Below are 20,899 nucleotides of genomic sequence, written 5' to 3'. Positions count from 1 at the left end.
CTCTTTGCACTTGAATTTGATTCTTTTTCTCTGTAAGTTAGAGTAATTTAAAATATCACATTCTAATATGAACAACCAACTTTTGATAAGAAAAGAAAATAAACAATAAAGAATATACACGAAAGGAAAAACAAATGACTACATGCATTATGATTGGTGATATTATATATAAAGTTATGTTAGGACAAAAAATTGCACACTGTGATGTGATGTTACTAATCTACTTGTATTACACGTATTTTATTTATTAATACTATATCATTGGTTCATTAAGTATCAACTATTTTTCGTCCACTTATTACAAATAAATTAGTAATACCACATTTGTGAGACTGTCACATTCAAACTATAATTAAAGTTGCTAGCTTAAATAGTTCAAATCCTATATTGAGGATGTAAAATAGAGACCACGAACTCTGTACTAGATAAAATGCTCCATTGATTATATGTCACGCTAGCTACGGTCGGCCTATTTATCAAAGTTGCTAGATTAAATTGTTCAAAATCCTATATTGAGGAGGGAAAATAGAAACGTCGAACTTCGAATTCGTACTAGATAAAATGCTAAATTGATTATATGTACAGCCCTTGTTATAACATAAAAAAAAAGTGAGACTCCAAATCAACAAAGCTCACCCCGCTTTGTGAGGGTCGGAGGATGAACGTTTATCGTACCCATTTGCACGACTCGAACTCGTGACTTTTTGCCATAAAAGATTGCCATTTCCGCCAAATAACCCGAGTTATTATTTACCCCAAGTCATAAACTACCTATTTACGATTCTAGGAAGAAAAGTAAGTGTCAATAAAACGCTGTTGATTGGTCCCCCACTCCCTACCCTACTCCCCCGAATTTTTTTCTACTCTGCAATGAGAATATAATCATTGTTCTTCTGTATATTGATGTGCAGGGAGGTCAATTTTATGGGTTCCAACTTCATTGCTCAAAATGTGACAGTCGGATGAGAGCCACACACAGAAAGAAGAATTAAGAATGTCGTTTGCCTAAAATGGAACTGAGTTTTACGTCCCCTTCATCATTGATATTTTTCTCAGTCTTCACAGAATCACATGGACTTCCGCAGACTCAAATATTAAACAAATTGATGTTAATTATTTGCCATCTACGCGCATGCATGCATGTGAAATTTTGACTGGAATTGTTTTTCACATCTACAATTCGTTGTTCATATTTAGCTTAGTTTCTTATGTTTTCGGTGGTCAATTATATGGCTCAAAACTAAATGTGAACACGTACACTTTAATCTTCACTTTTTGTTTCTCCAGATGATGAGCACTATTATACCAAATTTGGCTTAGAAAACAGATAGAATGTGTGTTTAAAATCGATTTATTAATTGGTGACCGATGCATAGGCATCGGTTTTTATCGGTTACCCATTTCAGATAAAATGTTCAAAGTACTACATAACACACTAAAAAAATGAGTAATCCCTACCCGCAAACCTACTTTCAAATTGTTCCAAAAAAAATCCATCAAACAACACAAGGTGCTTTTGTTTTTCCCTTTAGACCACAACCACAAGACCATTCTCCTTTTGCTACAAATTATACTCCCAAACTCACTTTGACGTCTTTTTAATCCCACAAGGCCAACAACAACATATCCTTAAAAAGCATGTGAACACATGCAATAGGTGTTAACAAACATTACTAATGTTGTAATTAAGCTAGGTTTTCCATAAAATTACAACTAAACATCCTAGAAAACTAAATGAAGTAAAAAAGCAACTGCAAACAGAGCGGGTAACAAAGAATATATCAAGGGGGTAAAGAGCTTGAATAAAAATATGAAGAGATGAGAGACGTAGAAACGTCACTTCGGGGGTTCTTGATTAGGGTTTTCGATCTTGCGGTCCTTAGGATTTAAACCATTTATGTGTAGGCGTTTTGGGCCTTGACCTGCTCTTAGGTTAAAAGAAATGCATGTTCAATCTTCCAAATTGATACTTTCTCTCCAAAGTTGTTCTAATTGATATTGTGTCCATAACAAAATATGTGTTGGAAAACTATTTTGATTCGAAAAAATTATAGATTCTGTTTGGGCAAAGATTTCTTTGGAGAAGGATCCTTGGACCTTAGCACAATTCCCCAAGGGATTGGCACTTTGAATGTGTAGTCGGGCTCTTACTTGTTAATGTGCTACAAGAAGAGGACAAAGTTAGTTCTGAAAGGTGCCTTTGTGGGGCCTTAGGTGTAGGCCTTGAGGCTCGCAATCAAAACTAAATGCTAGGAGTGCCACTGCTATCTCAGTATAGCAGATGTAGAACAAGTGTGTTTTCAGTCGATTACTTGCGCCCTAAGTTACTCGGACCTCTTGTTATCAAAGGATTGTCGTGGATGGGTTAAGTCCACATTAAGTTCTTTTTCTTCCCTTGTAAATAAGAACTTTTAGTTCATAGTCTTGTATGTTTAAAATGAAGGGAGTCCAGGCCCCTTTAAGCCATTTATTAGTTCTTGATTGATTTTAACGATAACATATCCATTAAACCAACCAGATCCAGATGCAAATAACTCTTAAAATAGGAAAACTAATGGAAATAACTTGAATACGTACCGGAGAATGCATTAAGTAATAGATCTACAAATTTAGAAAACAAACAAAGAGCCTCGGGCAAGATTTCACCTTGTCTAGCAAGGTTGAACCTCTTGCAATCACTTCTCTTTGAATTAATAGGGGTTTATATGCTAAAAAGGGATGGATGGTAAACAAGTTTACACAAGGTAATCGAGATTACGCCACTAAGGGAGATAACAGAGCCTTAACTAGACAAGAGATAGCTTGTTGCTAAAAATGACTGAATTCGGGTTGATTTCAGCTTTTGGATGCAAATCTGGCCTTGAGAGCAGAGTTTGTATGTTTGTTTGTTTGATTGGTTGAGTGTCATTGTCTCTGGGGCCTCTTCTTCCTCTTATAGGCAAATTAACCCCACTGCTGCAACTTTTGATCTTGCCCAAAAGCACTTGGAGGGTAGTGACTCATTAGCTTTTTACTTGGAATGCCACTAGAAAGTATTCTTTGGCTGGTAGTAGGTTAGTCTTTATCACTTGTTACTTCAATGGTAAGCATGTGGCTTGTATTTGGCTGAGAAGGCTTCATTTTGCCTTTGAACTTGGTGCTGGGCTTCGGACAAGTTTCCTTTAATTAGGCACTCTTAGGCTTTCATTCATTTAAGCCCAATGTTCAAATATTAACACCAACAGATTCTTCATTTCTTCAATGGTAAGCATGTGGCTTGTATTTGGCTGAGAAGGCTTCATTTTGCCTTTGAGCTTGGTGCTGGGCTTCGAACAAGTTTCCTTTAATTAGGCACTCTTAGGCTTTCATTCATTTAAGCCCAATGTTCAAATATTAACACCAACAGATTCTTCATTTCTTCTTATGTATAAATCAAAAGATCTCATTAATTAGACATTAGTCATTGCATGCATCCATCGCATGGATTCCTATTTTCTCCTATTGCATGTATACATGTACGTACAAAATAAATTTTGGTTGATATTTTTTTCTTCATCCCAACCTAAGAAATACAGGAAGTTTAACGAAAAGCTCCCGGTACTGTTCATTTTAACGAAAAATCATATTTTTATACTAAAAAGTCATTCCTGGTACTATTCACTTTACCTATTTTGTTATTTTCGTTAAAACTCAAAGTTTTCAAGCCATTTTCATTAGTTTTCCTAAGAAATAGTGATGATAAAATAATGAAGAAAACCAGTAGCCCCAGTAGCCCACGGTAACATTAAGCTATGTTACGTACATTGCCTTGAATTGTACACACTACTACAGAACCTAGCTTACTTCTCTGATATTTTACTTTTTCAGCCTTCAGGAGCAGCCATCTGCAGGTATCATCATCTCCTCTTCTTCTTCTTTTTTGTAAAATTTAGTTTCATGTCTTTAGATAAGTTGAAGTTTAGATCAAAACATGATGTAAGACTGAAAATGGATTTTAGTCCTTTGATTGCCTGTCCATGTTAGCATCTCTGTTCCAACTCAATAATTTCGTTACGAGGCCATTCATCAGATTAATTGTCAATAAAATTAATCCGCCATTCATCTTTCTCTATCTAGCTCTTAAGAACATTTCAACCAATCCAGAACGTGATAGAAAGGTCGACATATATATATATATATATATTTATAAAAGATAAATAGAGTAAACTGCAGCGAGTCTGCAGTTGCCTCCAAATATTAGTATAGGTGCTTTGACCCTGCGATGTGTTAAAGGTCATCAACTGTTTAGAAAATTTCCCTGCACTGAGAATCTCAATATTGGCTTGTTCAGAAGTGACCTAGAGCAAAACTTTATGTTCAGATGGGGTGCTGTAGGATACCCTATGGCTGTGTACAAGTAATACGATTGTGATTGGTAAGCAAACTTATTATACAAGTAATACGTCTATATTTTAGTACATTATTCAATTAGCACATCCAATTGTTAATTATTCCAAAATTTCTCTCAAAAACATCGTCTCTAACTCAAATGTAATCAGCAAATGATTATTCTTCTTTGAGTATTGTGTGCAATAATGTAGCATGCGCATTACCTTGTTCGAACTTAATTGGGTTCTCTTTCGATAGGCTGCCAAGCGCAAATATCTTCTCTCCATGGCTGCCATAAGTCATGGAATTCGAAAACTTAACGGTAAGGTATAAACATAAACCAGTCAAGGAAACTAGTGGGAGAAGTAAAGAAACGGTAAACATATGTTAATTAGACGAGCATGCAAAAGATAGAACATGCAAGAAAGAAGAAAACCTTAAATATGTATCTGTTTCTCTTAGGGTGCTTTAGATGTTAGCCCTTACAATTCATGATTCCTAGATAAAAACCCGTTTACATATAAACGTCCAATAAAAGTTCAAATTTAAAATCTGCAGCCACATGGGAACACTATTGACCTACTAATACAATTTATTTACACCCATGCTATTTTCCCAAATCCCTAAGTTTATTCCAAATTAAAAGTTGTAGAAAAAGTGAAATAAAATATATAAATTGTTGTATTGCATTCATTGTATCCATATCATACCAAAAATTTGCCTTTTTTGTGATATATATATATATATATATATATATTGCATTAATTGGGAAGTAAATTAATTTGTTCCAATTATTAAAAAAAATTATAGTAAATCCGTATTATATATTTTGAATCAAATAGCACTTCTCTAACTTGTAGGTAAATTATTTTTCATGTATTGTTATATATATTAGGCACGTTTTATTGTTGTATAAATATAGGTATGACATAATATTTTTCAATTCTTCTTGTTATGGGTAAATTATTCTCCATGTATTAGTGAGAAAAAGATATTATATTACACACGGGGTATAATTTTTTGTAGGTAAATTATTGGAAATAATTTGTAGGTAGGTAAATTAATTTGTTCCAATTATATAAAAAAAATATATATACTACACCTAGATTATATATATATATATTTTTTATTTTTTATTTTTATTTTTTTGAGAAAACCTAGATTATATATTTTGAATCAAATAACATTTTTGTGTACATGGTAGGTAAATTATTTTTCATGAATTATTACATATATTAGCCTATTAGGGACTTTTTTTGGTAAAAATATATAAAGTAATATGTATATGATTGTTTGTAGGTACAAGATAAAATCAAAAGCATGATCCAATTCCTAAGTTTATGCAATATTTTGTTGTTGGTATACATTATTTAGCATCATTGGAAATGAACATTTCAAATAGTAGGTAGGTAAATTAATATGGTCTAATTATATAAACACACACACACACACATATATCTATATATATATATATATATATATTTATACACATTTTGAATCAAATAACATTTTTGTAAATGGTAGGTAAATTACTTTTTTTTTTTATGTATTATTACATATATTATGGTTTTTTTTTTTTTTTTTGGTAAAAATATATATATGAACTCATAATGCCAGATACATAGAATTAAACCAACAATTCTCATATTTGATATTAATATGCAATGAATTTTTTAGCATTAATGTCTTATTTTTCTTTTTGCAAAATCATTTACTCTCTCCTTACAATCTGCATAGAATTAATTGTGAACATCAAATATGCAATAGGGGTATTTTAGGCATTTAAAAATGTAAAATGTGTAAAGTAATATGTAATTAATGAATTCACTTAGGTGGATCCTAGTCACTAGGTTCTTTTTGAGTAAAAAAATATGTCAAGTTTTATATGAAAAAAATTGAATTCAAAGGGTTAAAGTCATACTTTCAGTTTCTCTTATCACACACAAACAGACATGTAAGAAAGAAAACTATTATTATGTACTCGATTTTATTTCACGTGGATATTTCAATGTACTGGTGGTGCTTGTTGTAATGACCGTTTAAGAAATTTACTTTCTTTGGTGTTTGTGTAAGTTTTTTTTTTTTTTTTTTTTTTTTTTTTTTGTCAAAAGAAGTGATAGTTTATTGTATTTTATTTTATTCGACAAAAAAAAAAAAGCATCACTTCTTTTGATCAAAATATAAAAGAGAAGAACAACATTTGGTTTATAGAAGTTGGAGAGAAATGACAAAATGAAATTGCACAACGAAAAATTAAACCACTACTACTATCGTTTGTCAAAAAAAAAAAAAAATTGATAGTTGATTTAAGTGGTAGAAATTGACTTCTTAATATTAAATTCTAGATTCTCACAAAGATTCAATAATTTTATTAACCCTAAAAAATTAACACATTTTTTGTTCTAAAGAGGTGTGCCATGTCATTTTGGATCCACATATACTAGAGTGTTTGTAAGCAGTAATAGTATTCTAAGCTAAACTAAAAGAACATGGAAACATTGAGTTAAAGAAGAATGTCCTATCCATTAGGTCAATCCCGACCTACAAATTAGATCCAAATTGAAACTACAAGATATTGAGATAAACAAAAAGTAACTACATTGATTAGGTTCGACTATAATATGGTAACTGCATTGATCCGACTTGCAAGTTGGAACTGAAGTGAAACCGCAAGATACTTGGGTCATAGCAACATCGATTGAGTTTGAATATAACATGGTAACTACAATGATTGGGCTCGATTCTGATACCCTCTAATTTACAGAATGATCATAACTTGAGGGAAAAGAGGTTGAACACACAACATTAATCAATTTGCCTAATGCAAATATATGCATTGTTTTTGAAATATTTCCACCTAGTGCCTAGGGTTAGGCTCTGGCCACCTCACTGATTAATGCATAGACATTTGTAAATCAAAAATGACACCTAAACCTGCTTAAGCGCCTAACCTGCTTAGGCGCTTGCATAACCCGTATAGGCACCACTTAAGTCGTGACTCTCATTTAGACAGAAAATAGATAACTTTTGGTTCTTTTTTAATTTTTTTAATAAATTGTAAGAGACTTGTTGAACACTTAATAATTATATTCTGGTTCTCATGTTTTCAATATGTTCTAATACTTTCTAATCTATATGCCATTTTATCTTTTTTATTTTATATATCTCAATACAATTATGAATTTTTTAAGTATAAACGGACAATTATTTATACAATATATAATAAATTTACATAAATTCGTTTAATCCGTCTCAACCTCAATCCACTAGCACTAGTGCCTAGCGTTCTCAAAACCTTGAATATATGTATACTGAAATTAAGACCAGAGATTGGTTATCTTGTTTCTATATCAATATTTCACAATTCACATCACACGTTTAAATTCCTCCTTTTACAAACAAACCAATAAAATAAAGATAATGTGGCCAATAAAATAAAATAATTACCGCTCTTCTGCCACCATCTTCTTCAGTCCTTCCTTCTTCCTTCCTTTCTTCCCCAATCTCTCGTCATCCTCTCTCTCTCTCTCTCCTCTCTCTTCATCTCCTAAAAACAAGATCTTGGGCTCACCATCTCTCTCTCTCTCTCTAAAACTCAAACACCCAATCAATCAAAAGTTTTCTTTTTGCTGCAATCAATGGATCTGGCGCCGGAGGAGCTCCAATTTCTGACCATCCCAGACATCTTCAGAGAATCCACCTCCATCCCCAAACAGTCCCCCAAGACCTTCTACCTCATAACCCTAACCTTAATTTTCCCTCTCTCCTTCGCCATCCTCGCCCATTCCCTCTTCACCCACCCCCTCCTCAACCAGCTCCAAGCCTCCTCCACCGACCCCGCCCAGCTCCACCACAAATGGTCCCTCCTCCTCCTCTTCCAATTCTGCTACCTCATATTCCTCTTCGCCTTCTCCCTCCTCTCCACCGCCGCCGTCGTCTTCACCGCTGCCTCCCTCTACACCTCCAAGCCCGTCTCCTTCTCCAACACCCTCTCCGCCATCCCCAAAGTCTTCAAGCGCCTCTTCATCACTTTCCTCTGGGTCTCCCTCCTCATGGTCTGCTACAATTTCGTCTTCGTCGGCTTCCTCATCCTCCTCATCCTCGCCATCGATACCCATAACCCCTTTCTCCTCCTCTTCTCCGCCATTGTCATCTTCCTCCTCTTCCTCGTCGTCCATGTCTACATCACCGCCCTCTGGCACTTGGCCAGCGTCGTCTCCGTCCTCGAGCCCGTCTACGGGTTCGCCGCCATGAAGAAGAGCTACGAGCTCCTTAAAGGGAAGGTTGGGATGGCCTTCGTCCTCGTTTTCGGCTACTTGACCCTCTGTGCGGTCATCGGTGCCGTTTTCGGGTCGGTGGTGGTTCACGGCGGGGAGGATTATGGGGTTTTTGTGAGGATTGTGGTTGGTGGGTTTTTGGTGGGTGTGCTGGTGATTGTGAATTTGGTTGGATTGCTATTGCAGAGTGTGTTTTACTATGTCTGCAAGAGTTATCATCACCAGGAGATTGACAAGAGCGCCTTGCACGATCATCTCGGCGGCTACCTTGGAGAGTATGTGCCTCTCAAGAGCAGCATTCAGATGGAAAACTTGGATGTCTGATGGTAAAGGAACAACATTGTCTTGGATTTAATGTGTAAGTTTCTGTGTACTAAATGCTTGAAAGGTAAAAAAAATTTGCGTTAGTTACTTTGTGGATACATATACATGTTTGTTACTTAATTCTTTTTTTGCTTAATAAACATTTGAGTTAGTTGAATTGCATTAATTTGCTAGGGGTTATAGTTTTCGTATTGCGTTGAATGTCGGAAAACTTTTCTTATGTAATTGCACACTGTTAAATGTCAACAGATTAATTCTAAACTTCGGCATCCAAAGTTTGAGTGTCGAGATTCATTAATAAACTAGTTGTTACAGATTCCTTAATCTTGTGATGCTATCTAACCATATTCTAGGGTCAGGTTGTGTATTTTGTCCTAACCTGACTGAAAAACCTTCAGGTTGTTTAGAAAATATAAACGTGAACCCGAAGCTAAAGACATTAATATCATCTTAACAGAAGGAGCCAGTTCTCTTAATAGTTTGCATTCCTGTTGGATTGTCTACGAGGTAGCGTTGTTTATTAGTTTAAAGTCTAGTCCAATATTCAAAAGTTCTGTGTCTCTTCGTTTATGGTATGGACATAGACAGCTAAAACTAATTCTATATCGATTGCCACTTGACTATACAGTAGCATTGTTGGTTTGATTGTCTTACAGGGTCTCTAGCGTTAGCGGTTTTGATCTTGATGATCAACAAGTAAGCCTATAGACCTTCCAAATTTTTTGTATATTACGTGTGGGTTTATTGCCTTAATCTAATCTTATAGATGGTTGCATATTTTCTGTTTGTGAAACTAGTGTTCCTCCAAAAGTCCATGGTGGAGTATTCTTTAGGTAAAGCATGTCTCCTGGGGATCTTGATTCCATTTGAATCTTTTCAAATAGTTTTCATAATTTGAGATCTCTATCGTTTGGTTGGTTTTGCTTTATGATGAAGCCTTAGAGGTTAGCTATAATGGGTTAGGATTAGGATAGGTCTAGGTTCGATTCCCGCAAATGTAAACAAAAAACAGTTACCGACAGATTGAGGGTGCGTACAAGATCATTTATATGTCGAAATCCTCGGGGACGCATGCCATATAATGTTTGTAACTTAATGCTTATTTCTTTGTTGCGGTTGTTCTGGACGGATGAGAATTATATGCAGCCATTAAGAAAATCAGCGTCAATTTCGTGTTAAGATTGGAGTTTGATAAGAATGCAGGGATTGTGGAACTTTTTGACCGTTGATATTGCGAAATTGTGCTTAAGTTCTCTTAACCCAACGAATATTACATGGTCGAGTTTGTTCTTCTCTTGGATCTCTCCTGTTTGACTGGCACCTGCTTATAACTAATGTTACATTTATAAGTTGTGTCCATGAATCTTTCCAATTTCTCAACAGGGAATTCACTTTGGCAATGAATTTAATTTTTATTTGGTAAAATTGGGGGTCAAAAGACCCAAGAAAAACAACTAACTATTAACAAAACGTGTACGAGGAAACCCAACAGCATCCTCAAAGATCAACCTATCCACAAGTGGAGGAGGCTCATAAAAAACATGAAGACCAATGTCAAACTTATGGCCTAAATCTGCCATACCATCAGCTACTCTATTCTTCTCACAATAAACATGAGAACCCGAGCAAATCCAATCCTTGTGCAATAACTCCCGGCAAGCAGTAATGAGATGAGCAAGAGGGTGCATAGAGGAATTAAAATCCATTACTAAAGTAACAGCCACAGCGAAGTTCAATTCAACAAGCACTTTTCTATAACCCAATCGCCAAGCAAGAGACAGACCATGAAAAAGACCCCATAACTCAACATTAAGCACACTCCCCACACCAATATTTATAATGAAACCAGCAATCCACACACCTGCAACAACACATAAAATCCCACCAGCACTAGAGCACCCCTTGCCACTTTTCCTACTGCCATCCACATTCAACTTGACATAATTAGGAGGAAGAGGATCCCAGGCTAAAAAAATCCTACTCTTCACAGGCTTAGCACCAAAATTTTGCACCTCGAACCACTCTTTAGCAGCTTTAAAAATGAAAATCTAAGGTTGACTTGGGAAAATGAAATCAAACGCAAAAATGCTTAAATTCCTCCATTTCCATAACCACCAACAAGCAAAGGCAAAAACACCCCACCAAGGCAGATTATGGCAGAGCAATCCTCTCGAAAAAAGATTCACTCTCATCCAATCATGAAAGTCAATATCAACCGAGGACAGAACAATTGAATGCATACCCAATTGATTCCACACAACCATCACAAAAGTCACAACAGGAATTATCAGTCATACCTCTCTTAGCTCTCTGTTCATTGCAAAGCAATCTCTCATGCAGAGTCAACCATAAAAAATGAAGCACTCGAGGAGGTAGCTTAAGCTTCCATATATCACTCCAACTCCAATCGGCAAAAACTTGATCATCAATACTTGCAAGATAAGCTAATTTAACACTAAAATTTCCATCATTTGAATGCTTCCAAATAATAGAATCACTATCTCCATCGTTGAGACCAATAGGAATTGCAGAAATCTTCCAAACATATTCCTCCGGAAAAACAGCTCTCAAGGCAGAAACATTCCAACAATTACCATAGCAAAAGTCTATAACCTTTGAAGCTTAGCAGAAACATCCAAAGGAATCAAAGCCTTATCAGCGAGAATGTCATCATCAAGCCAGGCATTAAACCAAAAACTAATATTAGCACCTGAGCCAACCCTCCAAATAAGACCATTTTTCAACAATTGACCACCATAAACCATAACCCTCCAAGAGCTAGAAGCTACCTTACCAGTTGACCATTTGAGAATATCGGAATTCACCCCACTTAAGTACTTACCTCTGAAAGTACTAGCCCAAAGACCATCATCCCATTGTAACAAACGCCAACTGGACTTAGCCAAAAGAGCAGCATTCATGTACTTTATTCTCTTAAGACCCAATCCACCTTTGTTCTTCGGAAGACAAACAGAACTCCATCTAGCCAAACAAGTTTTACTTTTGACTTCAGAAGAACCCCACAAAATTTTCCTATTCAATCCATCAATTAAATCATAAGTGCTGACTGGGAGCTTGGCTGTCTGCATCACATGAACTGGAATAGTTGAAGTAACCGCTTGAATAAGAGTAGTTCTTCCAACAAGAGATAAAGTGTTGGTTTTCCATGCAGAGAGTCTACTCTGAACCTTGTTAACAACCTCCATATAGGTGCTGGAATTAATTCCAGAATGAATTAAAGACACACCTAGATACGTTCCCAAGTCCTGAACAATTGGAGAGCCACAAATTTCACTAATTAGATCAACAACACTGCTGTCCACATTAGAAGAGCAAAAAATTTGAGTCTTCTCAAAGCTAATTTGTTGCCCAGACAAGCAACAAAAAGTGTCCAAACAACGTTTAACCACTTTAACTTGAGAAATAGAAGCATCGCTATAGAGAATAATATCATCTGCAAAAAACAAATGCAAAATGGCAGGCCCCTTTTTAGCCACTTTGACAGGCTTCCAACATTTATTAAAGACATCTTCACTGATAAGATGCCCCAACTTCTCCACGCATAACACAAAAAGATATGGAGAGAGAGGATCACCCTGCTTAACACCACTTTCCGGCCTAAAACTAGTTGAGCATTCCCCACTAACTACAATCTTCTAATCCACTTTACTTACACAATCCATAATAAGCTTGACAGTTAAATCATCAATACCCACTTCAACAAGCACTTCCCTTATAAAATCTCATCTAAGTCTATCATAGACTTTAGATAAATCAATTTTCCAAGCCATATAGCCTCTGGCCCCTCCAGTGATGAAAAACATATGCAAAACTTCCTGAGCAATTATAATGTTATCAATAATATGTCTTCCAGGGATGAAACTAGCCTGATTAGGGTTGATAACGGATTTCATAATAGGTCTCAATCTGTTAACAAGAATTTTGGTCAGCACCTTATACCAAGTAGAACACAAACTTATAGGACGAAATTGGGAAATATCTTGAAGGCCATCAACCTTAGGAACAAGAGTGATTAAGGTACTTCCAAGACCATCTGGAATAAAGCCTTCTTAAAACACTCAGTAATAAGACAAAGGATGTCAAAGCTACATAACTCCCAAAAATTCTGAAAAAATGCAGCAGAGTAATCATCTGGCCCAAGAGCCTCAAAAGCACTAATAGAAAACAAACTATCTTTAACTTCTTGAAGAGACACATCTTTTAAAGCACCAAGCAAAGACTGATCGACATAAGGGAAAAGATTAGGCATCACACTGTTAAAAGTCCCATCAAAAGAATCAGCAAATAAAGAACAAAAGTGATGTATCGCAATCTGCTTGAGATCTTCCTTATCCTCCACCCACACACCATCATTATTCAACAAACCTTCAATTTTGTTCCTTCTCCTTCTAATGATGGTAGAAAGATGAAAGAACCTTGTATTCCTATCTCCCTTTTGAAGCCATTTAACTCTTGATTTTTGCTTCCAAAAAATTTCCTCCTGCTCAAGAAGATTATTATATTCCTTAGATAAGGAAGTATTCAACCTCAACAAAAAAGGCCTGCAATTATTACATAGAGCCTTTTGAACACCCTTAATTCGAGCAAGTAACCTTATTCTCTTCCACTCAAGATGACCAAAAATATTTTTATTCCACCATCTCAGCTTACTAGAAAGAAAACCAAGTTTTTGATTAATACCAACATCTTGGGACTTTCAGTTAGACTCCAAATAGTGCTTGGAATTCTCATGCTTCATCCACATTGCCTCAAATTTGAACGGTTTGAACTTTGGATTGGGAATATGCTTGCTTTGCCAAGTGATGAGCACAGAGTATGATTAGAAATAGTTTTTGCAAGGTGTTTGATATGAGCTTTAGGAAACATCTCCCTCCAACCAGGATTACAAATTGCCCTATCAAGCCTTTCAAAGACTCTTACACCATTTTTATTAACACTATCCCAAGTGAAAAAAGGACCCAAAAATCCCAAATCCACCATAAAATTAGCATCAAACCAATCCTTAAAACCACCCAAACTAACGCTTCCAGAGCCCCCCTTCTTTTTATCACAGGCCAACAACTCATTAAAGTCTCCAACAAGAAGCCAAGGAAGATCACATCTAGACTTAAAATTATAGAAAAATTCCCATAAGGCATTTCTCTTTTTAATATCAGGGCTACCATAAATAGCAGAAAAATACCAACGACGCTTACAATCATAAAATACTTGAATAGTAAGAGCTTGCTCACAAGCTTCAGCAAACTTCACCTTAACTTTAGTCTCATTCCATAAAAGCCAAATACCCCCAGAAAAACCTGTAGCATCCACAATCTCCCAACTACAGAAACTGAAATTTCGAATAATCTCTTTCGTTTTATCCCCATTGATACGGGGTTCCACAACAACCAACAAATCTACTTTATATTGCATCACCAACTTCTTTACAACAGGGGCAGCCATATCTCTCCCAGCTCCTCTGATATTCCAAGTTAAAATTTTCATAACAACTACTATAGAAGAAGGGGCCCAATCAGGTAAATCAAGAAGAAAAGAATGGTCCTTTCCCAACATGGGAATTAGGACCACCCTTAGAAATCATATCATCCATAAGTAACGAACTGCCACCCACCAAATCATCTTGACCTTGCATATGCAAATCATTACCAATAGTCATGTCCATCTCACCACAATTACTTTGAGCATGGATATTAGGTGGTTCATGACCATTAAATGAAGCCTGAAACCCAATTGAGCGACTAGCAACAAGTCTCTGCCAATCCTCACTACGAAACCAATCAGTTGAAACAGATTCACCAAATTCAAAATGAGGATGAATCACACTAGAATTTTCCACATCAGTGCTCTTCATAAAACCAGTCTCCTTTTGAGTATCACTTTTATGCACAGAATTAGAAATATCAGCCAGATGAGATCTATTAGAAATAGTGGTCTTCTTGACTTAGGAGTCCAAACTTTAGTACCAGCAGCATCTCCTCCAACATTGGAACCAATATTGGCCTTGAAAACTGGATGAGAATGATCTTCTTTCGATAACACAGAAAAACGAGACCCAGTAGCCCCTTTATTAGTACTAGAAGCTACTTCCCCACTCGTTTTCTTACCCCTTCTCTTTGTTTGAACAATCATCCAAGGTCCCAAAACAGATTCCTTAACAGAACCATGAACACTAGTATTGCAAACATTAGTATCAGAATTAACAGTACAACCATCACTTGCACCAATCTCCTTTCCACCAATATCAACATTCATACCATTTACATCACTAGAAACATCACCAACCATCTCATTAGTGACAATACAACTATCTCTTCTATGACCATACACTCCACATTTGAAGCAAATATCAAGAAGACCCTCATACTCTAAGTTGAACGATGCACCATTCAATTGCACATAAGCCTCCAAAGGTTTAGTTAGATCCAATTCAACACAAATTCGAGCGAGCTTTACCCAAAAAAGAACCAATCAGAGCCCAAACATCAAGAAATTCAGCTTGAATTCCTGAAATTCTAACCCAAACAGCAGTCCTAGTAATTTTGGAAGAATTAGCATCAAACCCAGGTTTCCATATATGAATTACAAGGTACTGACCCGAAATAACCCAAGGTCCTCCAGTAAGAACAAATTCCAAATCCTCCTTCTTCTCAAAAGTTGCAACAAAATAGCCATTAATTAAATCTACAAGCTTAAAACCAACATTCGGCCCCCATTTTCCTTTTAGACGATTATACAAAACAGCAATTGAGAGAGGCTTACCCAACAACTTGACAATTAACGACTTCTCAACTGGAGAAAGAAAAAGGAGGAAACCGACAAGGTGCGTGAGGCGTGTTCAAATTCAATTCACGAATCTTTGTATTTCTTTTCATTTGTAAGTGAAACAATGAATTTACTTTGATGTCGACCGAAAACATAGCGCTCGAAATGGAATTATTTAGAGCTTGCTCTTAGCAATACCAACTGGTTTGTCTCTAGACCTTCGCTCCACAGCTCGGGAAAGTTGCTTCACTGCCTCTTTCGGACTATGCGCGGGTTTGGTCTGCCACTCTCCCCCGTCTACAACTAATGTTGTTCCGTTGATGTATTTTCCTTCCAGCACCAAACAAATGATAAGATCGTGTCTCCATGCGAGAAATCCGAAAGAACCATAGCATCGATCGATTGTTTTCGGAACAGATCGTTCAACGACGAAGATTAATTCGAACCTGCATCGGATGAAGGATACAGAGCAGCCATGGCAATATCCCATCTGCTCTTTGGGTTTTCTCAGCATCTCCTGAGGTAAATGTTTACCGAAGCCAGCGGTGTTTCCAATAGGTCCTGGTGCAATACCATTCACTCCAACGCCAAGCTTCTCGTTATGATATCGATGGCTGCCTGGCAACAGAGGAATCCGATTCAATCAGGACGGTCACAGATTGATGAAACGTACACGCGTGAGCGAAGACATACCAAAGGTTTCGATGACTTAACAAACCTTTGCTACAGACACATGAATCTGATACCAAGTAGCTGTATAGTGCAACGTTGCGCTTATGTTTATTACCGATCCACCAGCAGACGAGTTCTTCTTCCCCGACGCCCCTTTCTTAAGATACTTGAGCGCTTCGTGACACACTCTGAAAGCGCCAACGGCGTCTATGTCTATATCTGCAGGAACCAATTTACGGAATAAGAATGCGTAAAACTAAACTAGCTATGTTTTGATGCTCGTAGAGATTGGACCTGTTCGAAATCCATTCGCGGATAGATCCTCCGACGGGACAAAGGAAATTTCCAGCTGCGGCATTCACAAGGATGTCAAGCCTACCAAAATGCTTCACTGTCGATTCCAAACCTCTAGCTGCGCACATCGCCCTCAAATCCGATAGGCTGCAACAAATACAACAATCCCAATATCTCAGCAAACACGAGCAATTTGCACATTTAAATCAATATAATGTAAGAAACGTTAAATTTATCACTGCAGATAATCAGTTGCATATTTGGTCAGAAAACACAGAAACAGCTGAAATAAACTTTCTTTTTGTGCAAATTTTCTCAGCAACCAAACAGAAAACAAGCATCACTGAACAAAACCCGTTAACCAAAATCAACAACAAAGAAAACAACACACAACACATGATACTGATAGATACCCAGATGATCGTATGACAATTGGAGCAAATTACAGTTAAAAAAATGGGTAGTGAGAAAATTACAGAAACATCTTGGAAACGAAGGGCATCGACAGCACAGTCAATGACATGCTTACGAGGGCCCATGACGGCAATCAAAGCACAATGTTTGCCCAGCTGAACCGAAATCTCGTACCCGATTCCTGATGCTCCTCCCGTCAGGAAGCTTTTCCCCCCAGTACCTCCGCCTTGAATGGCGACTCCATTGCTCTCTCTCTCTCTCTCTCTCTCTCTGCTGATCAAAGCTTCTAACTGTTCTGGTTTGGAGTTAACGAACAACGTCCGGGGGTCGTTAGATAGCAGCCTTTGGTTCGGTATACTCGACTCTTCAACGGGCTGGGCCGGGTCGGACCACTGCCTTATATCGGGTCCATGTCAATGAACCTCTTATTTTTAGCCCAACGTCTCTCTTTTTTTGGGGGATAGAAACGACAGAGGATTTCATTAAAGCAAGTCGGTTACACGGTAGGAACTAGGAAGGCAAGCCGTTAAAGGTGATGCCCAGGACCATTACAATCATTGACGAGCAAATGGGAAATGAACTCTGGGGGTTACTCAAACCAGAAGCAAACAGGAGGGGCGTTATGGAGGGCATATCAAGCCAAACGGTGGGCTATGCTATTGCCTTGGCGACGCGTGTGGGTAATCAAAGCTCCATTGATCCTGAGATAAAGTGAATGATTTTAAATGTTATATTTTTTTATAAGAGGTAAAGTGAAATCAAACCTTGGACACATTTCGCTTTTAAATTTAATTTTCTCACATTATACTAGTAAGATTTTAAAATCGTTTGGCTTCGTCTCTTTGATCATATAATCTTCCGTTAAATTTAATTATTCACGTGCACCATTCCATTGGGACTAAAGCATGTCATTGGGTGTTGTTTGGGAATAAGAAGCATTGGTTAAGGAGAAGTGAAATCTCCATGATGATTAGTTTTGGTCCATGTTATACGGATGTGGCTTCTATACTCTTACGCTTGTCACTCATCAGTTTAGTGAATGACTAAAATAGTCAAAAAAAAAAAAAAAAAAAAAAAAAACAAAACAAAACAAAAACAAAATACGAATTCATAAAATTTCAAAACTTCATATTGGAACGACAAAAGATTAAAACTTCTTTGTAGAGCATCTTTTGTATTTATAAATTAAGAGGGGAAAAACAAGTGGGACACACAATTCATTCATAGAGGTGGAATCAAGATTTCGCAGTCTGTAGTTAATGGATTGAAAAATCCGGACCACTCATTTTAAATCCTTCTACCTCATTAGCTCATCCCACTGCCCACCTTACACAAACTAAGGACCCGAACCTCTCTCTCCCTCTCTTGAATAGTCTAAATTTCTCAATCCATTAGCTTTGAAATGCGAGATCTAAAGAGGATTTAAATTCATAGAAGTGGTGAAGGATGCAAAAAGAGTAGTTGATGGAGTAGCCCATTGTGTTCCACAAATGGGCCAAACAAACCAAAAGACATACAAATATTGTCAATTATTTTATCTGTTATTTATCTCGCTTAGATCTTCTTATTAAGAAAGTAGTTATTGTCACTCTAAAATATCAGTATGCGCTGCTTTGTGCATACTGGAAAAAACTTAAGATATACCCCCAACTTCACTTGAATTATTGGAAAAGACAATGTATGCATACCTCACTTGTGAATATTAACAAAATATACTTAATTAAAAAAAAAAAAATCGGAAGGATTCAAACTCCACAAGTGTCAACTCAAAACCTAAGCCACATTACATTTTGATTAAGGTTAGCTTAGGACGAAATTAGTTTGATTTACTTAAATTAAACCTAGGCACTTGTCTGTTTATGATTAAAAGAACCTGATCTATTTTATTAGTTAGACTTAGAAGTATGGCCAGAATAATTAACTAATTGTATTGACAGTGATTTTTCTCCACCTCTTGTTTAATTAAAGCGAATTATTAAAGATACTACCAATTTTATATTTCTTTTTATAAGAGCAATTCCATATTGCAGGTAGCCCTCAATTTTTCCATAATCTTGTATTATATTTTTATTTGTTGGTTACATTTAAATATGATATGATGTTATGTTGGAATTGGCCACAGCTGCGAAGTATGTTACGCATATTAGGCACCATGTTTACTCTTCAATTTGATGTCTCTAAATTTTGATAATTAAGTTGAAGAACCGTTTTTTTTTTTCTTTTTTTTTTTTTTTTCAAATTGTAATGTTTAATTCTATTATTTTTTGTATATTTAAAAAAAGGGGTTTATCTATTATATATAAAGAGAATGGAAAAAGGCGAATAGTGTTTTGGTGTTGCCAAACTTCAACAAAAATAATTGACAAAAATGCCCCAAAACAAAAAACTTCAAAGGCATCCCAAAATAATGCATTAAATAAGGCAGGGGCATTTTCATCATTTTAATAGTATTTTTTTAATAATTAATTATTCTGTAGTTTTTTTTTTTTTTTAAATTAGTACCTCACAATAGGCTAGCAATAATGTGATTTAATTTTTTTTTAAAACACGTTCAAAACATCTTAAAAGGTGTGTAATGCCGGTTATAATAAAGATCATTCGCACGCGGATAATAATGTGATTAAATTAGTTGTCAACTTATTATTATTATTTTTTTTTTTTTTGTAACAAATGATATTATCTACCCTAAGGGGAAGGGAGGTGGGCTTAGCCTCACAATGGGCTAGTAATAATGTGATTCAATCAATTGTTTATTAAATATTATTTTCTCTATTTTAAACACGTTCAAAACATCTTTAGAAACGTATAATACCGGTGCATATCATGGATCCATAACTTCACCAAGTGGTAACCTCTTGGATAATGATTGAAAAGGGCCTGCATAATGTCCATGGCTGCGCTATTTGATTGCTTGAACAGCCGTGTTGTTTCTATAAGACATTCAAACGTGTTAACTGACTATTAGTCCGATAATATTTCTCTTAATTTTTCTTTCATTGTTTCCTGTAATGATATGAGAAGGGCGGTGAGTAAAATTCCTTTTTTAGGTAAGAACATCATGGGATTCTTGTTTAGAGAATGCAAGATGAATGGAACACTTAATAAAGTCAAGGGAAGCCATCGATCCAAATCAGAAATGTTTGTGAATAAAGTGCTTCTAGATCTAAGATTCATAATTAATTTAAAATAATCTTATAGTACAAGATCATAATTCTCTCACATGGTAATTGAAGGTCACCCCACCCAGAGCCGGCCCTGAGGGTAGCCGGAGTAGGCGCCCACCTAGGGCCCCCAATTTTTAGGCGGAGCTAGGCGGGTCTAGACGAGGATGGGCGGGAGCTATGCAGGCTTGTATGTAAACGTCAGAATTTAGAAATCTTTTGTTGCGGGGTCGGCCTTGCGCGAGGAAGGAGACAACCCTATTCCCAACATCATTTTAATTGCACGATTTTACTTAAGATGGTCACACCATCTTTTTTTATAACTGCACATCTTCTCCCTTTTAAATAGTCCCCACGATCTTATTTTTACTTTTTTGCTTCTCTCTTAATTATCACCTTTATATTTATTTTTATGGGGTTTCATTACCCTATTTTAAGATCATACCACATATATTTTTATTATGTACCTAAAAGGCTTAAAACTCTCACCTGTTTGAAAAATGACATTATTTAATGTTCAAATTAATTAGTTTATAAAATATATAATAAATTATTCATATTCGTTTTGTCCGCCTAGACGCTTATACGAAAATTAATATCCTCTTCACTCTAGTATTTTTCCTAGTT

General features: G+C 36.2%; 1 protein-coding gene and 1 pseudogene across 2 annotated transcripts; one reads left to right on the top strand and one right to left on the bottom strand.

Annotated features, from left to right (window-relative positions):
- Nucleotides 1-7,924: 7,924 nt before the first annotated feature.
- LOC125472422 lies at nt 7,925-10,044 on the top strand. 2 transcript variants are annotated; one of them, XR_007254372.1, is made up of 3 exons: nt 7,925-8,982; nt 9,605-9,644; nt 9,746-10,044. XR_007254372.1 is itself a non-coding variant. In XM_048573837.1 (2 exons), exon 1 carries the CDS (start codon nt 7,986-7,988, stop codon nt 8,946-8,948), a length of 963 nt encoding a protein of 320 aa, XP_048429794.1. In that variant the 5' UTR covers nt 7,925-7,985; the 3' UTR covers nt 8,949-8,982; nt 9,605-10,044. The 2 variants fall into 2 exon arrangements, 1 of the variants encoding a protein (XP_048429794.1); XM_048573837.1 differs by having other exon boundaries at nt 9,605-10,044.
- Nucleotides 10,045-10,340: 296 nt separating this feature from the next.
- LOC125468207 lies at nt 10,341-17,670 on the bottom strand (annotated as a pseudogene).
- Nucleotides 17,671-20,899: the final 3,229 nt, after the last annotated feature.

The sequence above is a fragment of a genome, unplaced genomic scaffold, assembly GCF_019419815.1.
Source record: "Pyrus x bretschneideri cultivar Hongxiangsu unplaced genomic scaffold, Pyrus_bretschneideri_v1 Contig7, whole genome shotgun sequence".
Classification (NCBI taxonomy): Eukaryota; Viridiplantae; Streptophyta; class Magnoliopsida; order Rosales; family Rosaceae; genus Pyrus; species Pyrus x bretschneideri.
Note: the sequence above shows the minus strand (reverse complement) of the source record. Positions and strands in the feature narration are given on the sequence as shown.

Bases quoted from the DNA above. Each gene is read 5' to 3' on its own strand.
- LOC125472422 (XM_048573837.1), top strand. From the start codon at position 7,986: ATGGATCTGGCGCCGGAGGAGCTCCAATTTCTGACCATCCCAGACATC.